Source organism: Eurosta solidaginis, chromosome 1, assembly GCF_040869045.1.
Source record: "Eurosta solidaginis isolate ZX-2024a chromosome 1, ASM4086904v1, whole genome shotgun sequence".
Taxonomy (NCBI): Eukaryota; Metazoa; Arthropoda; class Insecta; order Diptera; family Tephritidae; genus Eurosta; species Eurosta solidaginis.
The window spans coordinates 365,180,221-365,200,433 of record NC_090319.1 but is presented as its reverse complement, the minus strand read 5'-3'; the positions used below and the strand labels follow the sequence as shown (position 1 = coordinate 365,200,433).

General features: G+C 33.9%; 1 protein-coding gene across 1 annotated transcript in view; it reads right to left on the bottom strand.

Moving 5' to 3' along the window:
- Window positions 1–523: 523 nt before the first annotated feature.
- The window catches only part of LOC137241222 (putative uncharacterized protein DDB_G0267716), a 51,898-nt gene continuing 32,208 nt past the window's right edge, over window positions 524–20,213 (bottom strand). Inside the window, exon 3 of the mRNA XM_067768574.1 lies at window positions 524–1,443. Coding sequence (XP_067624675.1) covers window positions 1,434–1,443 — 10 coding nt within the window. The 3' untranslated portion in view covers window positions 524–1,433. The remainder of the gene's footprint in view (window positions 1,444–20,213) is intronic.

The following is a 20,213-nucleotide window of genomic DNA, read 5'->3' as shown; positions in this document are numbered from 1 at the left end:
TTTTCAAAAATTTTGTGTTATCTAAAATTTTAAGTTCTAGAAAAAGTGTCCAGTTTCAAAATATTAATCGGGTTTAAAGAAATAGGAAACTGTTATTGTAAAACTTAACCGGATTCAAAAATTTTACCGTTTCAACAAAAGTAACCGGTCGCAAAAAATTACAAACTTTCAAGTTTTCAGTCAAATAAATTTTTAAGATTTTATGTCTTTCCTTTTGGATATCTGAAAGAGGAACATCGAGCTTTCCAATATTTGAGCGATGTTTTATAAAAGCCTATTGCTTACATGTAGAGGAAATTTTTCAAAATTAATAAAAAATAAATTTTCCATTTAAGAAACGGTCCGATGTCCGTACATACATATGTATGTATCAATCTCCATATATAAAGAAGAAGCAAGCTTTTTGAAAATATAATTTTTTTCATTTTATGCAATTTTAAATATTTGATATAAATTAAGTAGATCCTGTTATTACCATATTTGTATATACATGCATATATGCCACTCTTTTTATATAACCATTGGTTAACCATACACACACACACATTCATACAAACCAAAACATACGTAAAACTTATACCGCTTACAGCTCAGCAAAGTTTGGCTCATTACACCAATTTTTCTTTTTTGTCTGCTTTCAAAATTTTATGCAAAATGGTTTATTGCTTATGTTGCTTGCCAACAAATATATTTATGTACTTATCTTCCGTATCCGCTAACCTACTCTTTTGGCTATTTTCAGGGGCGATAACTTACCAACACATGCAAAAATTTATGCTTCAACAACGAAAAACCACATTTATGTGGACACTACATAGCGAGCTGCCTGCAACTGCACTTACTGAAAAATATGAGTTATGTATATACTTATTTTGTTTTGGTAAAATTTTTTCTTCTTTTCGTTTTTGGTCCATCCCGCATGTTCTGCCTCACGTTGCTAACTTGTTGCAATTTCATATAATATTTAAGCTTAAATTGTGTAGTGCTGTTTCCGTTGCTGACATTGTTGTCGTTGCTAGTGTTCTCTTGTTCGTCCTGCTTGTGCTGTTGGTCTAGTTTTTACTATTCCAATTGTACATATATGTATGTATGATCTTGTTTGTTTTTCTAGTTATTGTGTTACTGAAACTTTTGCTGTGCTTGTTGTAATTGTTGTTGTTGTGCTAGCCAATATTTACAAAATGCACTTGGTGGTGGTGCTATTGCTTGTTGTTGTTGTTCTTGCATTTGCTGTTCGTGTTGTTGATGATGTTGTTCCTGCGACTGTAGTTGTTGTTGTTTTAGTTGTTTATGCTCCACAAGCAATTCCATTGTACTTAATTTATAATCTCCAATCAATGTTGTTGATACGGGCTCTTCAGGCTCTGCCACCGGCTGCTATTGCAGTCTATTGAATTTGGCTAATTCTCATAATTCCGTACTCATTTCGCCGACTACTGCGCTCTGAAAGTTGGATAGTGTGAAATTATTGAATTAATATTAGAATATTTTGTTAAATGCAGGGTTATTAATATAAAAGCAATTTGTTTTGTAATTTAAAAGCAATGTTGTGTGTGTATATGTAAAATTCAAAGAATTTTTATTTTCTACAAATATTTAATTCTGTTAATGAGCTGTGTTCAAGTGCAATGCTATAACTTAAATCTACTGTTAATTTGTATTGAAACTAAATCGACTCATAGATAAATGAATATTTTTGATAAAATAGCGTAGCCTACTCGAAGTAAAAGGAGAGTGGGACCAACCTTTTGCTTTAGTTTATGAGTTGATATTTATTAATATTTTTTTTTCAAGTGATATATACATATACAAGCTTGGCAATATTTTTTGCAATGGTAGTTTTGATATAATTGAGGGATTTCATAACAATAGGCAATCGATGTTATAATTTTTTTTGAGATATTGGGCGGATAAACTTTCTAGAATCTATGTAGAGAATTTGACCATGCTGGAACAAAACGCAATAATTTAATACAATTTATACAATAACTGAGTTGAAAATTATGTTGAATGTGCATAAGAGGTGTAGTTATGCTATGATCCTTAAGAAAAACTTCTCAAATCCCCCAAAAGAATTCAAGCCAACACGAAAATAAATTTATAAAAAAATCGTCAATTAAATTAATCTTTAAATAATTAAAAAAAGGGTCCTATGCGTTTTGGAGCTCTTATACTCCTTACGGAGCACTTAAGAATCATCAGCCAACGAGAAAATAGCAGTGGCAATTATTATCAAATTTCGTCATTAAATACTAAGTTGCAGCTTTAGGCCCAGCAATTATAACGCAAAATTTAAATATTAATTTTTTCTCCTACGCGTTTCGATGCTTCCGCATCTTCTTCAAGTAGTTTAGGTTTTTATTTGAATAAAATATTTGTATTCTTATTTGCGATGCCTTAAGAAAAATGTTCAATGAGCTCTGTAACTGAAACCATACAAACCAGTCCGTTTTCGGGAAATTTCAAAAGTCGAGAATGTTTTACGACAATTTCGAATATTTTATTTAAATTTGTCGGAATTAATTTTGTTAAGTAGTTTTATAGCCCAAACAAGTTTAGTTTCACAAAGTAGAGCTTTAGATCTCTCAAAATTTGTGTTGGTTCATTAAATTTTTTTTGCTTGTACCTAGCGCGTACGTATTTATTTATTCTTTAAATGAAAATCTGAAATACCCTAAAAAAAAAATTGTCAAAAATCAATGCGAATTTTGGGAGACCTATAACCTGCATATTGTAAATTTTAAATTGTTTGTTTTACAAAAATGCATACTATAGCAAAATAAAAAAAGCACTAAATAAAATATCCGATATTTTCGTAAAATTTCCTTGAAATCTCAAATATTTTCGAAAACGTTTCTGATATTGGTTTGCATAGTTTTAGTTACAAAACTCTTAGAACTTGTTTTTTAAACCATCGAAGATAAAAAAGAGGAAAAATTTAGTTGAAAAATGCTGCCACTGTGGAGTATGAGTACCTAGGAAGTACTTGGGGAGTATTTAAAATAAAAATAAAATAAAAATAAAAATCTCCCAAAAAAATACTCACAAAAAGTACCCATAACTAAAGTGAGGACAGTAGAATGTACTCGATATCTGGAGTACCGTTATGACAAAATGGTTCGCGGGGGTCCCTGGAAAAATGATACCAAAATGTCAATTTTATAAATACCAAATATAGCTTTTTCAAATCAAATGAAACTTGTTTCAAATCAAATTAATGTACGTATATGCGCGGTAACCTAAGAAGAGATTTTAGGCCGAGCTTCTCTTCCAATTTGCGTCGTGCTTCTTTTAATTTTTGCTACAAATTGGCGTGAGCGGATATACGTGTTCAACGCTGACACCGAATGGCATCTGAAAGGCAGATGAGTTTTCACTGAAAGCTTTTAATGGCAGAAATACACTCGGAGTGTTTGCGTGATCCCGCTTAGAAAAATCGACTTCGAATTGAAAAACCTTGTTTCTAAATTTTTTTATTTTGATGTTGCTTTGCCCGGGGCGTGAATCCAGGATATTTGGTGTGATGGGCGGAGCACGCTACCATCACACCACGGCGGCCTGTCAAGTCAAATTACACATTTTTAAACCGTATGAAATATTTCAAGTCGAAATAAATCTTTTTCAAATGAAATGAAACATTTTCAAGACAAATACAATTTTTTTCAAATCAAATGAAATTTTCCAAGCTAAATGAACCGTTTTCAAAATGAATTGAAATTTTTTCCGAATAAAACTAAATATTTTACAAAACAAATAAAACTTTTTTCAAATCAACTGAAACTTTTTTAAAATGAACTAAACTTTTTCCATTCAAATGAAACTTTTCCAAGTCAAGTTGAATTTTTTTTTGAATCAAATTAAGCTTTTTGCTAAACAAAATACGAATTTTTTCAAAAAAATAAAACCTTTTTCAAATCTACTGAAAGTTTTTCAAGACAAATTAAATTTTTTCCAAATCAACTGAAACTTTTTCAAACAAAGTGAAACTTTTTCAAACCAAGTGAAACTTTTTGTAAATGTTTCAGATCAAATTTAACTCTCTCCAAATAAAGTTAACCTTTTCTCAAGTAAAATGAAACGTTTTTCAAATCAAATTAAGCTTTTTTTCAAAACAAATGAACTTTTTCAAATCAAGCGAAACTTTTTTCAAATCAAGTTAAACTTTTTTCAAGTAAAATGAAAAATTTTTCAAATCAACTTAAACTTTTTTCGAATCAAATAGGAAATTTAAGGATCTACAAAAATCACACATATTACGCTAAAGCGACTCATTTAAAAGTTATAGATTAAAAGTCAGTTTTCAATTTTGATTAACCTTTTATATTGGACAACGTTGCGTATACGTAACATTATGCTGAAAACGCAATGGCTGCGATGATTGGGAATAATATTTGATTTTTTTGTAACCCAAAAATATTGTAATACTTCAATGAATTGCCATATTTTCATATAAACTTTAAAATGTTGGCGGTAAGTATTATGCCGCTGGCAATTGGGTAATCTTTGTTGGAGAGAGGAATTAAATAAAATTGTTTGCTCCAATTTCGTTTCTCTTTATTTGCAAGAATATGTTTAATTACTTATTATTTTATATTCAGTCCTTTATTGGTCATTTATTTTTTCATAAGCAGCATTTTTTTACTTTGTGCGCTACGCATTGAATTTTTACACACATTTTATTGAGTGTGAGTTAATATAATAAATAATAAATTTTATATGAAACATAAAAGCAATGGACATAAAAAATGATAAAATGAAAGAAAGTAAACAAATGCCAAAGGACTACAAAACATATAAAATAAAAATATTAATGAATAAAAAAGATAGTAAATCAGCGTCAATTTCGCGGGTTCGAATCGAGCTCAAGGCCTAACAATAATTTTTTATCATTATTATTGTTATGATAAATTTTTTCTTGATTGAAAAAATTTTTAAATTAGAATAGAAGAAAGAAAAAATTTTAGACAACTGCCAAAGCTCGTTGTATAGATCCATTTCGGGAACTGCTAAATTCCTTCATCGGCAACGTTTAGGCGCCGCTGCTATAACCATTCAGCCATCACAGCGGTTTTTTGTTTGTCTTCATTAATCCTACTTCTATTCTGGTTCGTGCCAATTGATATTCACAACACTGCGACACCTGTTGCAGAATGGATGTGAAAATTGGACTTGTTTGATGGCAATACCGCCATAGTGTCATATTTTATTGACACTTTTTCCCCGTGCTCTGGGATGTATTAACAATTTTTGTTGTTATATCGGCCTACTGATTTTAAGATCGCGGGTTCGAATCGAGCTCAAGGCCTAACAATAATTTTTTATCATTATTATTGTTATGATAAATTTTTTCTTGATTGAAAAAATTTTTAAATTAGAATAGAAGAAAGAAAAAATTTTAGACAACTGCCAAAGCTCGTTGTATAGATCCATTTCGGGAACTGCTAAATTCCTTCATCGGCAACGTTTAGGCGCCGCTGCTATAACCATTCAGCCATCACAGCGGTTTTTTGTTTGTCTTCATTAATCCTACTTCTATTCTGGTTCGTGCCAATTGATATTCACAACACTGCGACACCTGTTGCAGAATGGATGTGAAAATTGGACTTGTTTGATGGCAATACCGCCATAGTGTCGTATTTTATTGACACTTTTTCCCCGTGCTCTGGGATGTATTAACAATTTTTGTTGTTATATCGGCCTACTGATTTTAAGATCGCGGGTTCGAATCGAGCTCAAGGCCTAACAATAATTTTTTATCATTATTATTGTTATGATAAATTTTTTCTTGATTGAAAAAATTTTTAAATTAGAATAGAAGAAAGAAAAAATTTTAGACAACTGCCAAAGCTCGTTGTATAGATCCATTTCGGGAACTGCTAAATTCCTTCATCGGCAACGTTTAGGCACGAACCAGAATAGAAGTAGGATTAATGAAGACAAACAAAAAACCGCTGTGATGGCTGAATGGTTATAGCAGCGGCGCCTAAACGTTGCCGATGAAGGAATTTAGCAGTTCCCGAAATGGATCTATACAACGAGCTTTGGCAGTTGTCTAAAATTTTTTCTTTCTTCTATTCTAATTTAAAAATTTTTTCAATCAAGAAAAAATTTATCATAACAATAATAATGATAAAAAATTATTGTTAGGCCTTGAGCTCGATTCGAACCCGCGATCTTAAAATCAGTAGGCCGATATAACAACAAAAATTGTTAATACATCCCAGAGCACGGGGAAAAAGTGTCAATAAAATATGACACTATGGCGGTATTGCCATCAAACAAGTCCAATTTTCACATCCATTCTGCAACAGGTGTCGCAGTGTTGTGAATATCAATTGGCACGAACCAGAATAGAAGTAGGATTAATGAAGACAAACAAAAAACCGCTGTGATGGCTGAATGGTTATAGCAGCGGCGCCTAAACGTTGCCGATGAAGGAATTTAGCAGTTCCCGAAATGGATCTATACAACGAGCTTTGGCAGTTGTCTAAAATTTTTTCTTTCTTCTATTCTAATTTAAAAATTTTTTCAATCAAGAAAAAATTTATCATAACAATAATAATGATAAAAAATTATTGTTAGGCCTTGAGCTCGATTCGAACCCGCGATCTTAAAATCAGTAGGCCGATATAACAACAAAAATTGTTAATACATCCCAGAGCACGGGGAAAAAGTGTCAATAAAATATGACACTATGGTGGTATTGCCATCAAACAAGTCCAATTTTCACATCCATTCTGCAACAGGTGTCGCAGTGTTGTGAATATCAATTGGCACGAACCAGAATAGAAGTAGGATTAATGAAGACAAACAAAAAACCGCTGTGATGGCTGAATGGTTATAGCAGCGGCGCCTAAACGTTGCCGATGAAGGAATTTAGCAGTTCCCGAAATGGATCTATACAACGAGCTTTGGCAGTTGTCTAAAATTTTTTCTTTCTTCTATTCTAATTTAAAAATTTTTTCAATCAAGAAAAAATTTATCATAACAATAATAATGATAAAAAATTATTGTTAGGCCTTGAGCTCGATTCGAACCCGCGATCTTAAAATCAGTAGGCCGATATAACAACAAAAAAAGCGTCAATTTCATTCATATTAAAAAAACAAAAATGAGAAACACAAATAGCACTAAAAAAGGATACACGCAGTCAAATAAATGAAATAAGTTCGCACATTTATATGACATTTTTTTTCTGTATAATTGTATGTGTGCTTTTATTTAACAATAGAGTGTTGAATGTAGATTCAATTGCGGTACAATAAGTTTTAAAAGGAAACCCCGCTGCTGCTGCATAAATGTAAATGCTGCGTCATCAACAAATTGAAAAGCAACCAGAAGTATGAACAATGAGCAAGAGTTATGAGTTACGATTTGAGGCAAAAAAAAAACATGAAATGAGGAGGCGTCAGACAGTTTATGGCTTCGTAAAGGCAATTACTTAAATTAATATAAATAAATTAAATGTGCGAAGCATGAAAAACAAAAACTACAAAGACGACACAAATTGTGTGATATATCCATATTAACAAGTTTTACTTTATACAAATTTATTTTTAAATATATTGTAGACAGTTTTTTTGGATGTTCTGTGGCTACATAGAGGATACTTGGCCGCAAGCAACCGGAAGAAATGAGCTGCTTGGGCTGCATACGAAATAATCGCTCTGGCCATTGCTAGGTGAAAGGCGGTCAGAAGCTATCCCCACTTTCCTGGACTTCTACACACGGCTCCACCCTTTTTTCACATAGCAACGTGCAAATTCTTCTGTAAGAAAGCAGTTTGTAAATAAACTCAACTAGGAATGCGTCGGTATTTAGGCGCGTTAAAGCTGTATTGATTGCTTCCAGAAGAACATTATTAAAGCTACCTGCTATATCCACGAATACGACCATGGCGTATTCTTTGAAGTCAGGCGCTCTTTAAATGACAATTACCAAGGAGGGCATAGTAGAGTTTCGGCTGATCTGCTTTTTCCAAAGAAGCAATGGGTTGATCGATGTCCTGATAAAATGATAAAGGTTTAAAAAGAAACAAAGATAGGCCTTAAATCGTGGGGGTTTGAGTGAGAGACTTTCCTCCCCTTTGGTTAAAAACAACTTTAGCCTGCCTCCATTATGCGATTCAGTCTCGCATTTTAAAAATGAATAAAATGAATAAGCCATAATGTGAATACTTTTTGGCCGCAGCATCTTCATTCAATTTCGTGAAAATATTTTAAAAGGGGGATTCGCTTTGTCTTGCAAACGGTGCATTGATTGCACGAATTGTTTATATCCTATGACAAAATATATATGCATATAATATATTAAAAATACTAAAAATTAAGTTTGGAAATAAAGTCGTTAGCTAATACTTAAATTAAAATAATGCATAATAATTAAAACAAGTAAGGAAGGCTAAGTTCGGGTGTAACCGAACATTACATACTCAGCTGAGAGCTTCGGATACAAAATAAGGGAAAATCACCATGTAGGAAAATGAACCTGGGGTAACCCTGGAATGTGTTTGTATGACATGGGTTTCAAAAGGAAGGTATTAAAGAGTATTTTAAAAGGAGTGGGCCATAGTTCTATAGGTGGACGCCTTTCGAGATATCGCTATAAAGGTGGACCAGGGGTGACTCTAGAATGTGTTTGTACGATATGGGTATGAAATGAATGGTGTTAATGTGTATTTTGAAAAGGAGTGGGCTTTAGTTCTATAGGTGGACGCCTTTTCGAAATATCGCCATAAAGGTGGACCAGGGGTGACTCTAGAATGTGTATAGGTATGAAATGAATGGTGTTAATGAGCATTTTGAATGGGAGTGGGCTTTAGTTCTATAGGTGGACGCCTTATCGAGATATCGCCATAAAGGTGGACTAGGGGTGATTCTAGAATGTGTTTGTACGATATGGGTATGAAATGAATGGTGCTAATGAGTATTTTGAAAGGGAGTGGGCTTTAGTTCTATAAGTGGACACCTTTTCCAGATATCGCCATAAAGGTGGACCAGAAGTGACTCAAGAATGCGTTTGTACGATATGGATATGAAATGAATGGTGCTAATGAGTATTTTGAAAGGGAGTGGGCTTTAGTTCTATAAGTGGACACCTTTTCCAGATATCGCCATAAAGGTGGACCAGAAGTGACTCAAGAATGCGTTTGTACGATATGGATATCAAATGAAAGGTGTTAGTGAGTATTTTAAAAGGGAGTGGGCCTTAGATCTATAGGTGGACGCCCTTTCAAGATATCGGCATAAAGGTGGATCAGGGGTGACTCTAGAATGTGTTTGTACGATATGGGTAAAGGTGGACCAGAAGTGACTCAAGAATGCGTTTGTACATTATGGGTATCAAATGAAAGGTATTAATGACTACTTTAAAAGGGGAGTGGGCCTTAGATCTATAGGTGGCCGCCTTTTCGAGATATCGCCATAAAGGTGGACCAGGGGTAACTCTAGAATGTGTTTGTACGATATGGGTATGATATGAATGGTGTTAATAAGTATTTTGAAAGAGAGTGGGCCTTAGTTCTATAGGTGGACGCCTTTTCCAGGTATCGCCATAAAGGTGGACCAGGGCTGACTCTAGAATTTGTTTGTACGATACGGGTATCAAATGAAAGGTGCTAATGTGTATTTTAAAAGGGCGTGGGCTTAGTGCTATAGGTGTACGCCTTTTCCAGATATCGCCATAAAGGTGGATCAGGGGTGACTCTAGAATGTGTTTGTACGATATGGGTATCAAATGAAAGGTGTTAATGAGTACTTTAAAAGGGAGTGAGCTCTAGTTCTATAGGTGGACGCCTTTTCGAGATATCGCCATAAAGGTGGCAAAGGTCTGGCCCTAGAATGTGTTTATACGATATGGGTATCAAATGAAAGGTGGTAATGAGTATTTGGAAAGGGAGTTGGCCTTAGTTCTATAGGTGGACGCCTTTTCCAGATATCGCCATAAAGGTGGACCAGGGGTGACTCTAGAATGTGTTTGTACGATATGGGTATCAGATGAAAGGTGCTAAAGAGGGTTGTAAAAGGGAGAGGCCCGTAGTCGTATATGTGAAGTCGTTTTCGAGATATCAACCAAAATGTGGAGCAGGGTAAGCCAGAACATCATTTGTCGGGTACCGCTAATTTATTTATATATGTCATATCACGAACAGTATTCCTGCCAACATTCCAAAGGCTTTTTATTTCGCTCTGCAGAACTTTTTCATTTTCTTCTACTTAATATGGTAGGTGTCACAACCATTTTATAAAGTTTTTTCTAAAGTTATATTTCGCGTCAATAAAACAATCCAATTTCATTACCATGTTTCATCCCTTTTTTCGTATTTGGTATAGAATTATGGCATTTTTTTAATTTTTCTTAATTTTCGATATCAAAAAAGTGGGCGTGGTCATAGTCAGATTTCGGCCATTTTTTATACCAAGATAAAGTGAGTTCAAGTAAGTACGTGACAAGTTATCGTGTTAACGGTGGAGCGGAAGGACAGAAGGTCGACTGTGTATAAAAACTGGGCGTGGTTTCAACCGATTTCGCCCGTTTTCATAGAAAACAGTTATCGTCAGAGAATATATGCCCCTAACAAATTTCAATGGGATTGGTAAATTTTTGTTCGACTTATGGCATTAAAAGTACTCTAGACAAATTAAATGAAAAAGGGCGGAGCCAATCCCATTTTGAAATATACTTTTATTTTTGTATTTTTTTGCACTATATCATTACTGGAGTTGAATGTTGATATAATTTACTTATATACTATAAAAATATTAAATTTTTTGTTAAAATTTGGCTTTAAAATGTTTTTTTTTTTTTAAAAGTGGGCGTGTTTTTTATTCGATTTTGCTAATTTTTATTTAACGCATATATGGTAATAGTAGTAACATTGCTACCAAATTTGACCATGATACCTTCAACGACTGCCAAATTACAGCTTACAAAACTTTTAAAATACCTTCTTTTAAAAGTGAGCGGTGCCACGCCCATTGTCCAAAGTTTTACTAATTTTTTATTCTGCGTCGTAAGGTCAACCCACCTACCGAGCTTCATCGCTTTATCCGTCTTTGGTAATGAATTATCTCATTTTTTCGGTTTTTCGAAATTTTCGATATCGAAAAAGTGGGCGTGGTTGTAGTCCGATTTCGTTCATTTTGAATAGCGATCTGAGATGAGTGCCCAGGAACCTACATACCAAATTTCATCAAGATACCTCAAAGTTACTCAAGTTATCTTGTTATCGGACAGACGGACGGACATATCTCAATCAAATTTTTTTTCGATACTGATGATTAAGGAAGTCTATATCTATCTCGATTCCTTTATACCTGTACAACCAACCGTTATCCAAGCAAGGTTTATATACTCTGTGTGCAAAGCACGCTGGTAATACTTCCTTTTGATATATTTAATTTTTCTTTAATAATTTGGGAAAAATTCAAACAACGTGACAAATTATTAAATAAATTATAAAATTAAAAATTGCTTGAAATAAATGTTTTCATACATTTAAAGCAATACGGGCAATCCCCGATTAAATCATTTAATTGTTCATTTATTGCTATATATATCAGATGCCACGCCCCTGTATGCTAAAATTTCCATCTTTGCACAGAATAACTCTCTTGTCTACAAATTGGTGGATATTATTTATCCAAATCGGCCAAACGGTGCATTAAAAAAAGGAGTTGAGAAAATTTGCATTTTAGAGTTCTGTGGATCAGGTTTACCTCTATCCATGATACGAAAATTTTAGTTTGTATGGGAGGTCCCATATATATCCAATTTTCGGTAAAGAAAAGCCAACCTTTAACTATTGGCAGCGTTGCTAAGTTTCAGTAATGTGGCTTAAGCGGTTCAGGAAACATGTGATATGGAAAGAAAAATGTGTTTGGGAAGTACCACCCCCTTTTTTCCGGTTTTTTCCCACTTTGTTCACTTATATAATATCGAGTGGCAAGCATCATTTTCCTCGCGTTTCTACTTTTAGAGATAATTGAGTTTTCATACATTGGTACATATATCAGATTACACGCGTTCTACATACCAAAACTACCCCCTATGCACTGAAGAATTTTGTTTCCAACGTTGTGGTACATATTTCACCCGAATTGGCGAAACGCTGCATCCAAACAGGAGTTGAATATTTTTCGTATATTATTCGAATATTATATTATATAGTTTTTATTAGTATGGATGAGGGTGTTTCGGCCAGAAAGTATTCACATCACGCGCCTGCATTTGGCGGCATAGGAGCGGGAAACCTCCACTGAATCGAAAGTGTTAGGTGAAGCGAGACTCGATTTCTTTTGGTACTTTCAATTGGCTTCAGTTATAGCAAAGCAACGATGACTGTCGTGAAGTGGTCCAACATCTACTTGCATAATTTTATTGAATTTAAAACCTTTATCAAAATTTTTATAAATGCATTCATTTGTCATTTAATGCTATTTGCACGCATTTTTATTTATTTGGATAAGCATAAAAAAAAATTTCCTATGCTAATTTTATTCTCAGTTAAATGAACAAAAAAAAAAAAAAAAAACAAGTAAGGACGTGATTGTCTTCGGCTGTGCCGAAGACTTCATACCTTTCATGAATGGGGCTGAACAATAATCTTATGCCGTTCGTAGTCTCCGAATAATCGGATGTATAAGATAAGAAATATATAATGAACAGATCTACATACCTAAACGATTTTTAAGATAAATATAAAATAAATAAAATAATTAAAAAAAATTTTTTAAGTTAAACGGTTTTATTGAAAACAATACTTACATGAAGTAATAATAATACGAAAAGCTAGAAAATAATTATTTAGGTCCTAGGTACTAGTCATCACACTCCTTATCAATCTATGGCGTTGATCAGACAATTAAATAAAAGTGTTGGTTGCGTTAAATTTCTAAAAATGTGACTGATTAAGGTTCAGTTAGTTTTACTTATGACTATCAGTAGATATATTACGAATCCAACGCTTTTATTTAATTGTCTGATCAACGCCATAGATTGATAAGGAGTGTGATGACTAGTACCTAGGACCTAAATAATTATTTTCTAGCTTTTGGTATTATTATTACTTCATGTAAGTATTGTTTTCAATAAAACCGTTTAACTTAAAAAATTTTTTTAATTATTTTATTTTCAAGTTTTTAGTCTTTATTTAATTGCCTATTATTTCTCATTCTATTTAGTTCATTTAGTGACTCATTATTACAAGGACTCTTTCCTGACAATTTGTTACAACCTAAGTCCTCAATACATAATCCTTCCAAAGACTTTACTCGACTCTGCGCCACGTATGTTTGTCCCTCCTCCAACTCCATTATATTTTGATGTCACTTCTACCGGACTGTATGCAATATTTGTTCCAAATATGAGCCAAATCGGGCATCATAGGTCGCTTTCTGTTATTTATCTATGTATTATGTGTTCCAAATATGGGTAAAATCGGACCACAAATATGATTTTTGTGAATATCTCGATCCTTCCGCCACTTAGCGGCGATTTGTTTTGATAGGTCGCTTTCAATTCTTGTATGTATTAAGTGTTCCAGATATGAGCCAAATCGAGCCACAAATACGATTTTTGCGAATATCTCGATCCATGCGCCACCTAGCGGCGATTTTCTTTCACAGGTCGATTTCTATTCTTGCACGTATTATGTGTTCCAAATATGAGCCAAATCGGACCACAAATACGATTTTTGTGAATATCTCGATCCATGCGCCACCTAGCGGTGATTTTTTTCACAGGTCGATTTCTATTCTTGCATGTATTATGTGTTCCAAATATGAGCCAAATCGGACCACAAATGCGAATTTTGCGAATATCTCAATCCATGCGCCACCTAGCGGCGATTTTTTTTTACAGGTCGATTTCTATTCTTGCATGTATTATGTGTTCCAAATATGAGCCAAATCGGACCACAAATGCGAATTTTGCGAATATCTCGATCCTTGCGCCACCTAGCGGCGATTTTTTTCTTATTATTGCATTGTCATCGGGTTCTGAACTATAAATTTCAATTACAAGATTCGTTCACAACGGCCGTGCAGCCTGTCAACTCAAGCTAAATAAAACCGTTTAAAAATAGGCAGGTACTTTGTGTGAGGATGCAAAGTTTCAGGTATTTGTGGTCTGCGTGTAAAAACTATGACTACGAATCACGTATTTCAGCAATATATGACGTAAACGTAACTATTTGGTGAAATTTGAAGCTTCTAGCTGTTAAAATGGGGAAGAAATTGCGCAAAGTTTCTTATCTCAACAATCGGTTGCATGAGATATATACTATATATACCACCGATCTCTATGATTTTTTCAGACAACAATATATGCTATATACGTAAGCATTTGGTGAAATTTGAAGCTTCTAGCTGTTAAAATGGGGTAGAAATTGCGAAAAGTTTCTTATCTCAACAATCGGTTGCATGAGATATATACTATATATACCACCGATCTCAATGATTTTCTCAGACATCAATATATGCTATACACGTAAGCATTCGGTGAAATTTGAAGCTTATAGCTGTTAAAATGGGGTAGAAATTGCGAAAAGTTTCTTATCTGAACAATCGGTTGTGGGGGATATATACTATATATACGACCGATCTCATCAATTTTTTCAGGCAACAATATGTGAAATATACGAAAGTATATGGTGCAGTTTGAAGTTTCAATCTGTTAAATTGAGTAAGATATTACAAAAATCCTCTTTTTCTGAAAAATCGGTTGTATGGAAGATATATGCTATAGGGGTCCGATCCGCCCGGTTCCGACAAATGTCTAATCGGACACCCAAATACACCCGCTCACCAAATTTTATCAAGATATCTCAACGATTGAGGGACTAGTTTGCATACAAACAGACAGACGGACAGACGGACATGGCTAAATCAACTCAGCTCTTCAACCTGATTATTTCGGTATACTTAATGGTGGGTCTATCTATTTTCCTTTAAGGACTTGCAATTTTGGGTTTCGTGACGAAATTAATATACCATTTCATTTTCATGAAAGGTATAATGAATGTAAGGCGCGATAACCTCCGAAGAGACCTAAGGCCGGGTTTTTCTTCCAATTTGCGTCGTGCTCCTCTTGAATTTACTTACAAATAGGCCGGACGGGACCTACATAACTTATGCCGACTCCGAACGGCATCTGCAAAGCAGATGAGTTTTCACTGAGAGCTTTTCATGGCAGAAATACACCCGGAGCGCTTGCCAAACATTTCCGAGGGGCGACCCCGCTTAGAAAAATTTCATTTGCTTTGCTTTGCCCGGGATGTGAACCCAGGGCATACGGTGTGGTAGGCGGAGCACGCTACCATCACACTACGGTGGCCGCCACACTGCACTAAACAAACGAAAATAAAGCACCGTGCTAAATAAATTTCTATTTCGCGCTGCCCTTTTTCTATTTGTTAACCATTATGTTTTCTTGCCCTTTTGATTGAATTATTCTAAAGGCATTTATAGCACAACTTTTGTAAGTCGACTACGCTCAATTGAATGTACATTTTCTTCTTTTAATTAAAATTTAGACCTTTCCATTATTTATTTACAAGTCATCGACTGTGCCCATTTTATTTACAATACGATTATTTGTTAATATATTTTTCCTCCCGTTTTCCGTTGAACTTTCATGGTACTTTGTTTTTTTTTTTTTTTTTGTTAGAAATTTTTGCATGTTGAGTTGTTGTAACGCGTAACAAGAAGCAAGAAAAATTAACATAGAAAATGATGAAGAGGAATATACTTCCATTTTCCAGTTGTGGAGCGCCTTTGGAACCTTTTCCCTAATTTTTTACTGTTATCATATTGTGGTTGCTCCTATTGTTTGCTATAGGCATTTACAGTTTGAAATCATTTATCGGAGGATGTTTTTAAAAGCTTAAAAAAACTGGCGCATTATTCAAGTATTTTGTTCTGTACGCACATCCTCAAATAAAAACATATTTTGAAAGTTGTAAACGTTTAGTATAAAAATGTTCCTTAAACTGGGAAAATTTTTAATGGTATGAGTAAATATTTCTACTATCTGTATTTCATTAGCGATGCTCATATTGCTTTATTCAATTGTTTTTGTTATTGATCAATTCCTGCTTAGAGTGGGAGGGAGGGAGATGGCGTGGGTCTTATTTCGCTGTCTCCTTTTAAGTGAGATATAAATCGAAAATTTCATGGGTATTTATACATTTTGGCCGACTTTCTAATTGCTCTCCTTATAAAAGCCCTCTCCTATTCATAGCCAATATATAGTTTAGTTTATTCTACCTCGATGCATAAGGAAAAAATAATAAAAAACATAAGCGGCAGCCCAAGTTTTTTTATGAATCCTTTCCCTTAATTTTGAATAGTAAATAGCTGATGTGGTGCTAGCATGCTCTGCCTACCACGCTGGAGGTCCTTTGCTCAAGTCCAAGGCAAAGTAACATTAAAAATATTAAGAACAAATTTGGAGTTAAATCGCGCCAAGTATCTATTTTTAATTTTCAAAAAAATAAAAAATTTAAATATTCAATCCGTGGAATGCTCCAAAGATATTTTTGAGAATCAGCATTGGAACCTTCAAAGTTACTCAGCATATACCAACGAAATCTGCATAAATTTGAGTAAAAGATTAGTTGATTGATTAATTTACGCGGAAATAAGAATCAGAACACAGCACTTTGATGTAAACCGCAGTTACTACAGATTTCTTGATGTCGAAACCGTCGTTTCTATTCCTTCAGTCAAATGAGCGTGCAGATGGGTCGAAAAACTTCCAATCCTCCTACAAAGACCTAGGTTATAAAACAAATCCGAGATTGAGGCAAATAAAAGAACTTCTCGAGGACCCAGCCTTATAGCTGCCTCGAGATTTTGGGAACTCTGCTGCCTCTAGTAGCTGCATACTTGATTTCGCGAGTGCAAGACACGAACACAAAACATGCTTAACTGTCATTTACAAGGCCTAACTTATAAGCATGTGACGCCAGGAAGTGTCCAGTTAGTATACCTATAGTGAGCCTCTTCTTCTCTCTTTAGGGATAAAAGCAACTTTGAGAGTATAATGTCGTAGAATTTTCAAATAATTTTAGAAATTTCATCCAGATTGGGACGTCTATCCTCGTTTCAGTGAGTGCTATACCCCTTTTTCTTTTCTACTCATCGTCGTTTTCGTTACGTTGTATCCTCTTATGACCGGGAACCTTGTATAGATAAATGATCTGTAGTGGAATTCACTAACTTATAACGATGCGATTTGTCGAGATTTTAATTAACGATTTTGTCGCTTGCCTTATCGATTGTACTATTCACTAACTTGGTTTTAACGACTCGAAATAAATTACATTTATATTTCGTTTTAATAGTAGAAAAGTGTCAGCACAGCTTAACAAAACCTAAAAAATGCGAAGAACACACAATGAATGCCAAAACTCAAAAAATTCCGTATACTAAGTCATTATTGTGCAAGTTTTTACCTATTTTAACAAAAGGTAAGTAAATGCGGTATAATTTCTTTTTTTCTCTGTTGATATCGCAGTTATTCTTGTACCCCTTAATTGACCATCAAGTTGAGAAATAATATCATGAGCCAAGTCTGGGGTTAGTCGGTACAGCTTTCGAAACTCCGTCGCATTCAAGTGGAATGGGTTATATACTTCTCTAAGAAGGCGTCTGTTCACTGGCGATGGATTTAGTAATTCTTCATCTTGTGATAAAATGTACGCCAGGTATCAATTGCCATTTGATTTATAAATAAAACAGCTTTTTTTTTTTTGAAAGTATTTAATTAAAGTTCCAATTTTCGCTTTTAACTAAAATTGCCAGAAATATTAATTTTTTAACGCAGCCAATATACCTGTCTTATTTATCAACACAGCTGATCGTCGATAAACGAATATCGATACAAAATAGTTACTGAATAACGAAAGTGTTTTAGTTTTCGATTCGCAAATAAAGCGATGGCAAATGTCGTTAAAAATGTTAGTGAATTCCACTACTGGCCTGAACAAAGCCTTTCCAATGCTTCTTTGCATTCCAGGAAATTCCTAGTTAAAGCGCCTCCAGGCCTTCAGCTGCTTTCCTCATGGCTACAATTTCTACCTGAAAGGCACTGCAATGATCTGACAGCTTGTAGGATCTACGTGTATCGACAGAGTAAATAATACGATCATTTTCGCACCCTTTTTATGCCGATAAAAGATCGAAACAACTTTAACAATTTTTCTGCCATTTTATCTCAAAAACCAAAGATTTTTAAACTTGTTGAGGCCCTTTTGGAGAACAGCAGTTTCTTTTTTTAGCTTAGCGTTAATTAAAAAAAATTTGTTAAAAATCTATGAGTTTAACCATTCATGTCACGCTCAGTTAAAAACAATTTAGGTTTCCGTTCCGTCTTAACATTTTAGAAACGTTTGTAAATAGATTCATAAAGAATTGAAATTAGATTTCTATTGGATAATTATTGGAATTATAAAACATTTATTTTGAAGGGATCATATATAAATATTAGGCCGGGTCGATTTGTGGGGAGGCAAAAAAATCGCCTATTGCTCTGTGAAAATCATATTATTGGGATCAAAATAAGAAACTTTGCCGAAGGAACCATACCTCTAAAACGAGTTCTGATGTCCCCCCCCCCCCCATTTGGGTCGTAGGGGCAAATTTTGAAAAATCCCACTTTGAAATGCCTATGTTTTTTCTTTTTGGAGTTTATTTTTCTCTCTTTAGAAATTTATTCAGTCAGAACATATGTAAATAAAAAAATGAATTTAACTTAGTAATAGAAAAAAATTAAAAAAAATTATTAGAAATTAGCGTTTTTACAACCCCCTTTTAAAACCAAGGCATCACTGTGATGCATTTGCATGTCGTAAACATAGTTGTGTGGGTTTTTTATTCAACAGTTTTAAAAAATGAAGGTATCACTGTGACACAATTGCAGATCGTAAAATTGCTTGTGTTGTTAGCAGGTAGAATTGAAATTGCCCCTACCCAAAAGTTCGACCCAAAGGGGGGGGGGGGGGCATCAGAATTCGTTTTAGAGGTATGGTTCCTTTGGCAAAGTTTCTTATTTTGATCCCTAGAATACGATTTTCACAGAGCAATGAGCGATTTTTAAATCGACCCGCCTTAATAAATATATGTATATGAATTTGGGTATATATCCCAGTTTATCTATATATTTACTTTTTTGTCTTCATAGTCAGCTACACTAAATTTGAAGCTAAAAAGCTTTCAGAATTTAACTTTTTTAGTTATTTTCCACTGATTGGTAGGAACGTATATATTACTTTAAATTTTGTGCTTTAATGAATTGTGTGCTATTTTAGTAACACTTCTTTCTTCATTTTCTATAAATTTATTCCTATTTTGCTTTTTTAATGTATCTGTTTTTTGTGTGTAAACATAAACGATGCCACATATCGCCTACACATACATATATACTTTCTATATAGGTTAGTTTATGGGCTTCCTTTGTTTAGCCTTCAGCACTATTTTATGCTGCTTTAGTCCTTTCATTCAGAAAGAATTTTTATATGTGTTTTTAGGTTTGCGCGCAGACACTTTTGTTGTTGCTCTTTTTTTTAGCTTTATCAGCATTTATTGCTACGAGATACTTTGGCATATTTTTTATGGCAGTTGCCTAAAGGCGTTTTCGCCATTGTTTAGTTTTTTGTAGGTCATTATTTAAAATATTCATTCATATTTTTATGGTTTTTGGAGAGTTTGGAGTTCTATACAATATAAAATTTTTATGTAAGTGTAAAATGTTGTTTTTATCTACATATATCCTTTTGTTGATCTAAACAAAATAACAAGCGCCCGCTACATTTATGCTTACATTAGTGTTTACATATATAAATATATTTACTTTTATGGGCCATTCTTTGTCACATTGAATTTTTGTTTTACAAAAGAAGTAACCATAATTATTAATTCGTTAGTCGAATATATGTGAATAAATAATTAAGGTATATCTCAATAAAAAACCTCGCATCGAAGAAGATATTAAACGTGCATGCACTGCATTTTGTTATCTCTTTTTATTTTTTCTGTGTATGAGATTCAAAATTTGGCTTGATGACAAAGTTTTCCCTCACCTTATGGAGGAATTTTTATAACAATTCGATCAGCCCTAAGCGTAGCTTCTTGTGATAGTTTTTGCGCTCTTACTGGATAGCAAACGAGACACTGTATTAAACGATATCACCTAACACCCAATTGCAGAGTGTA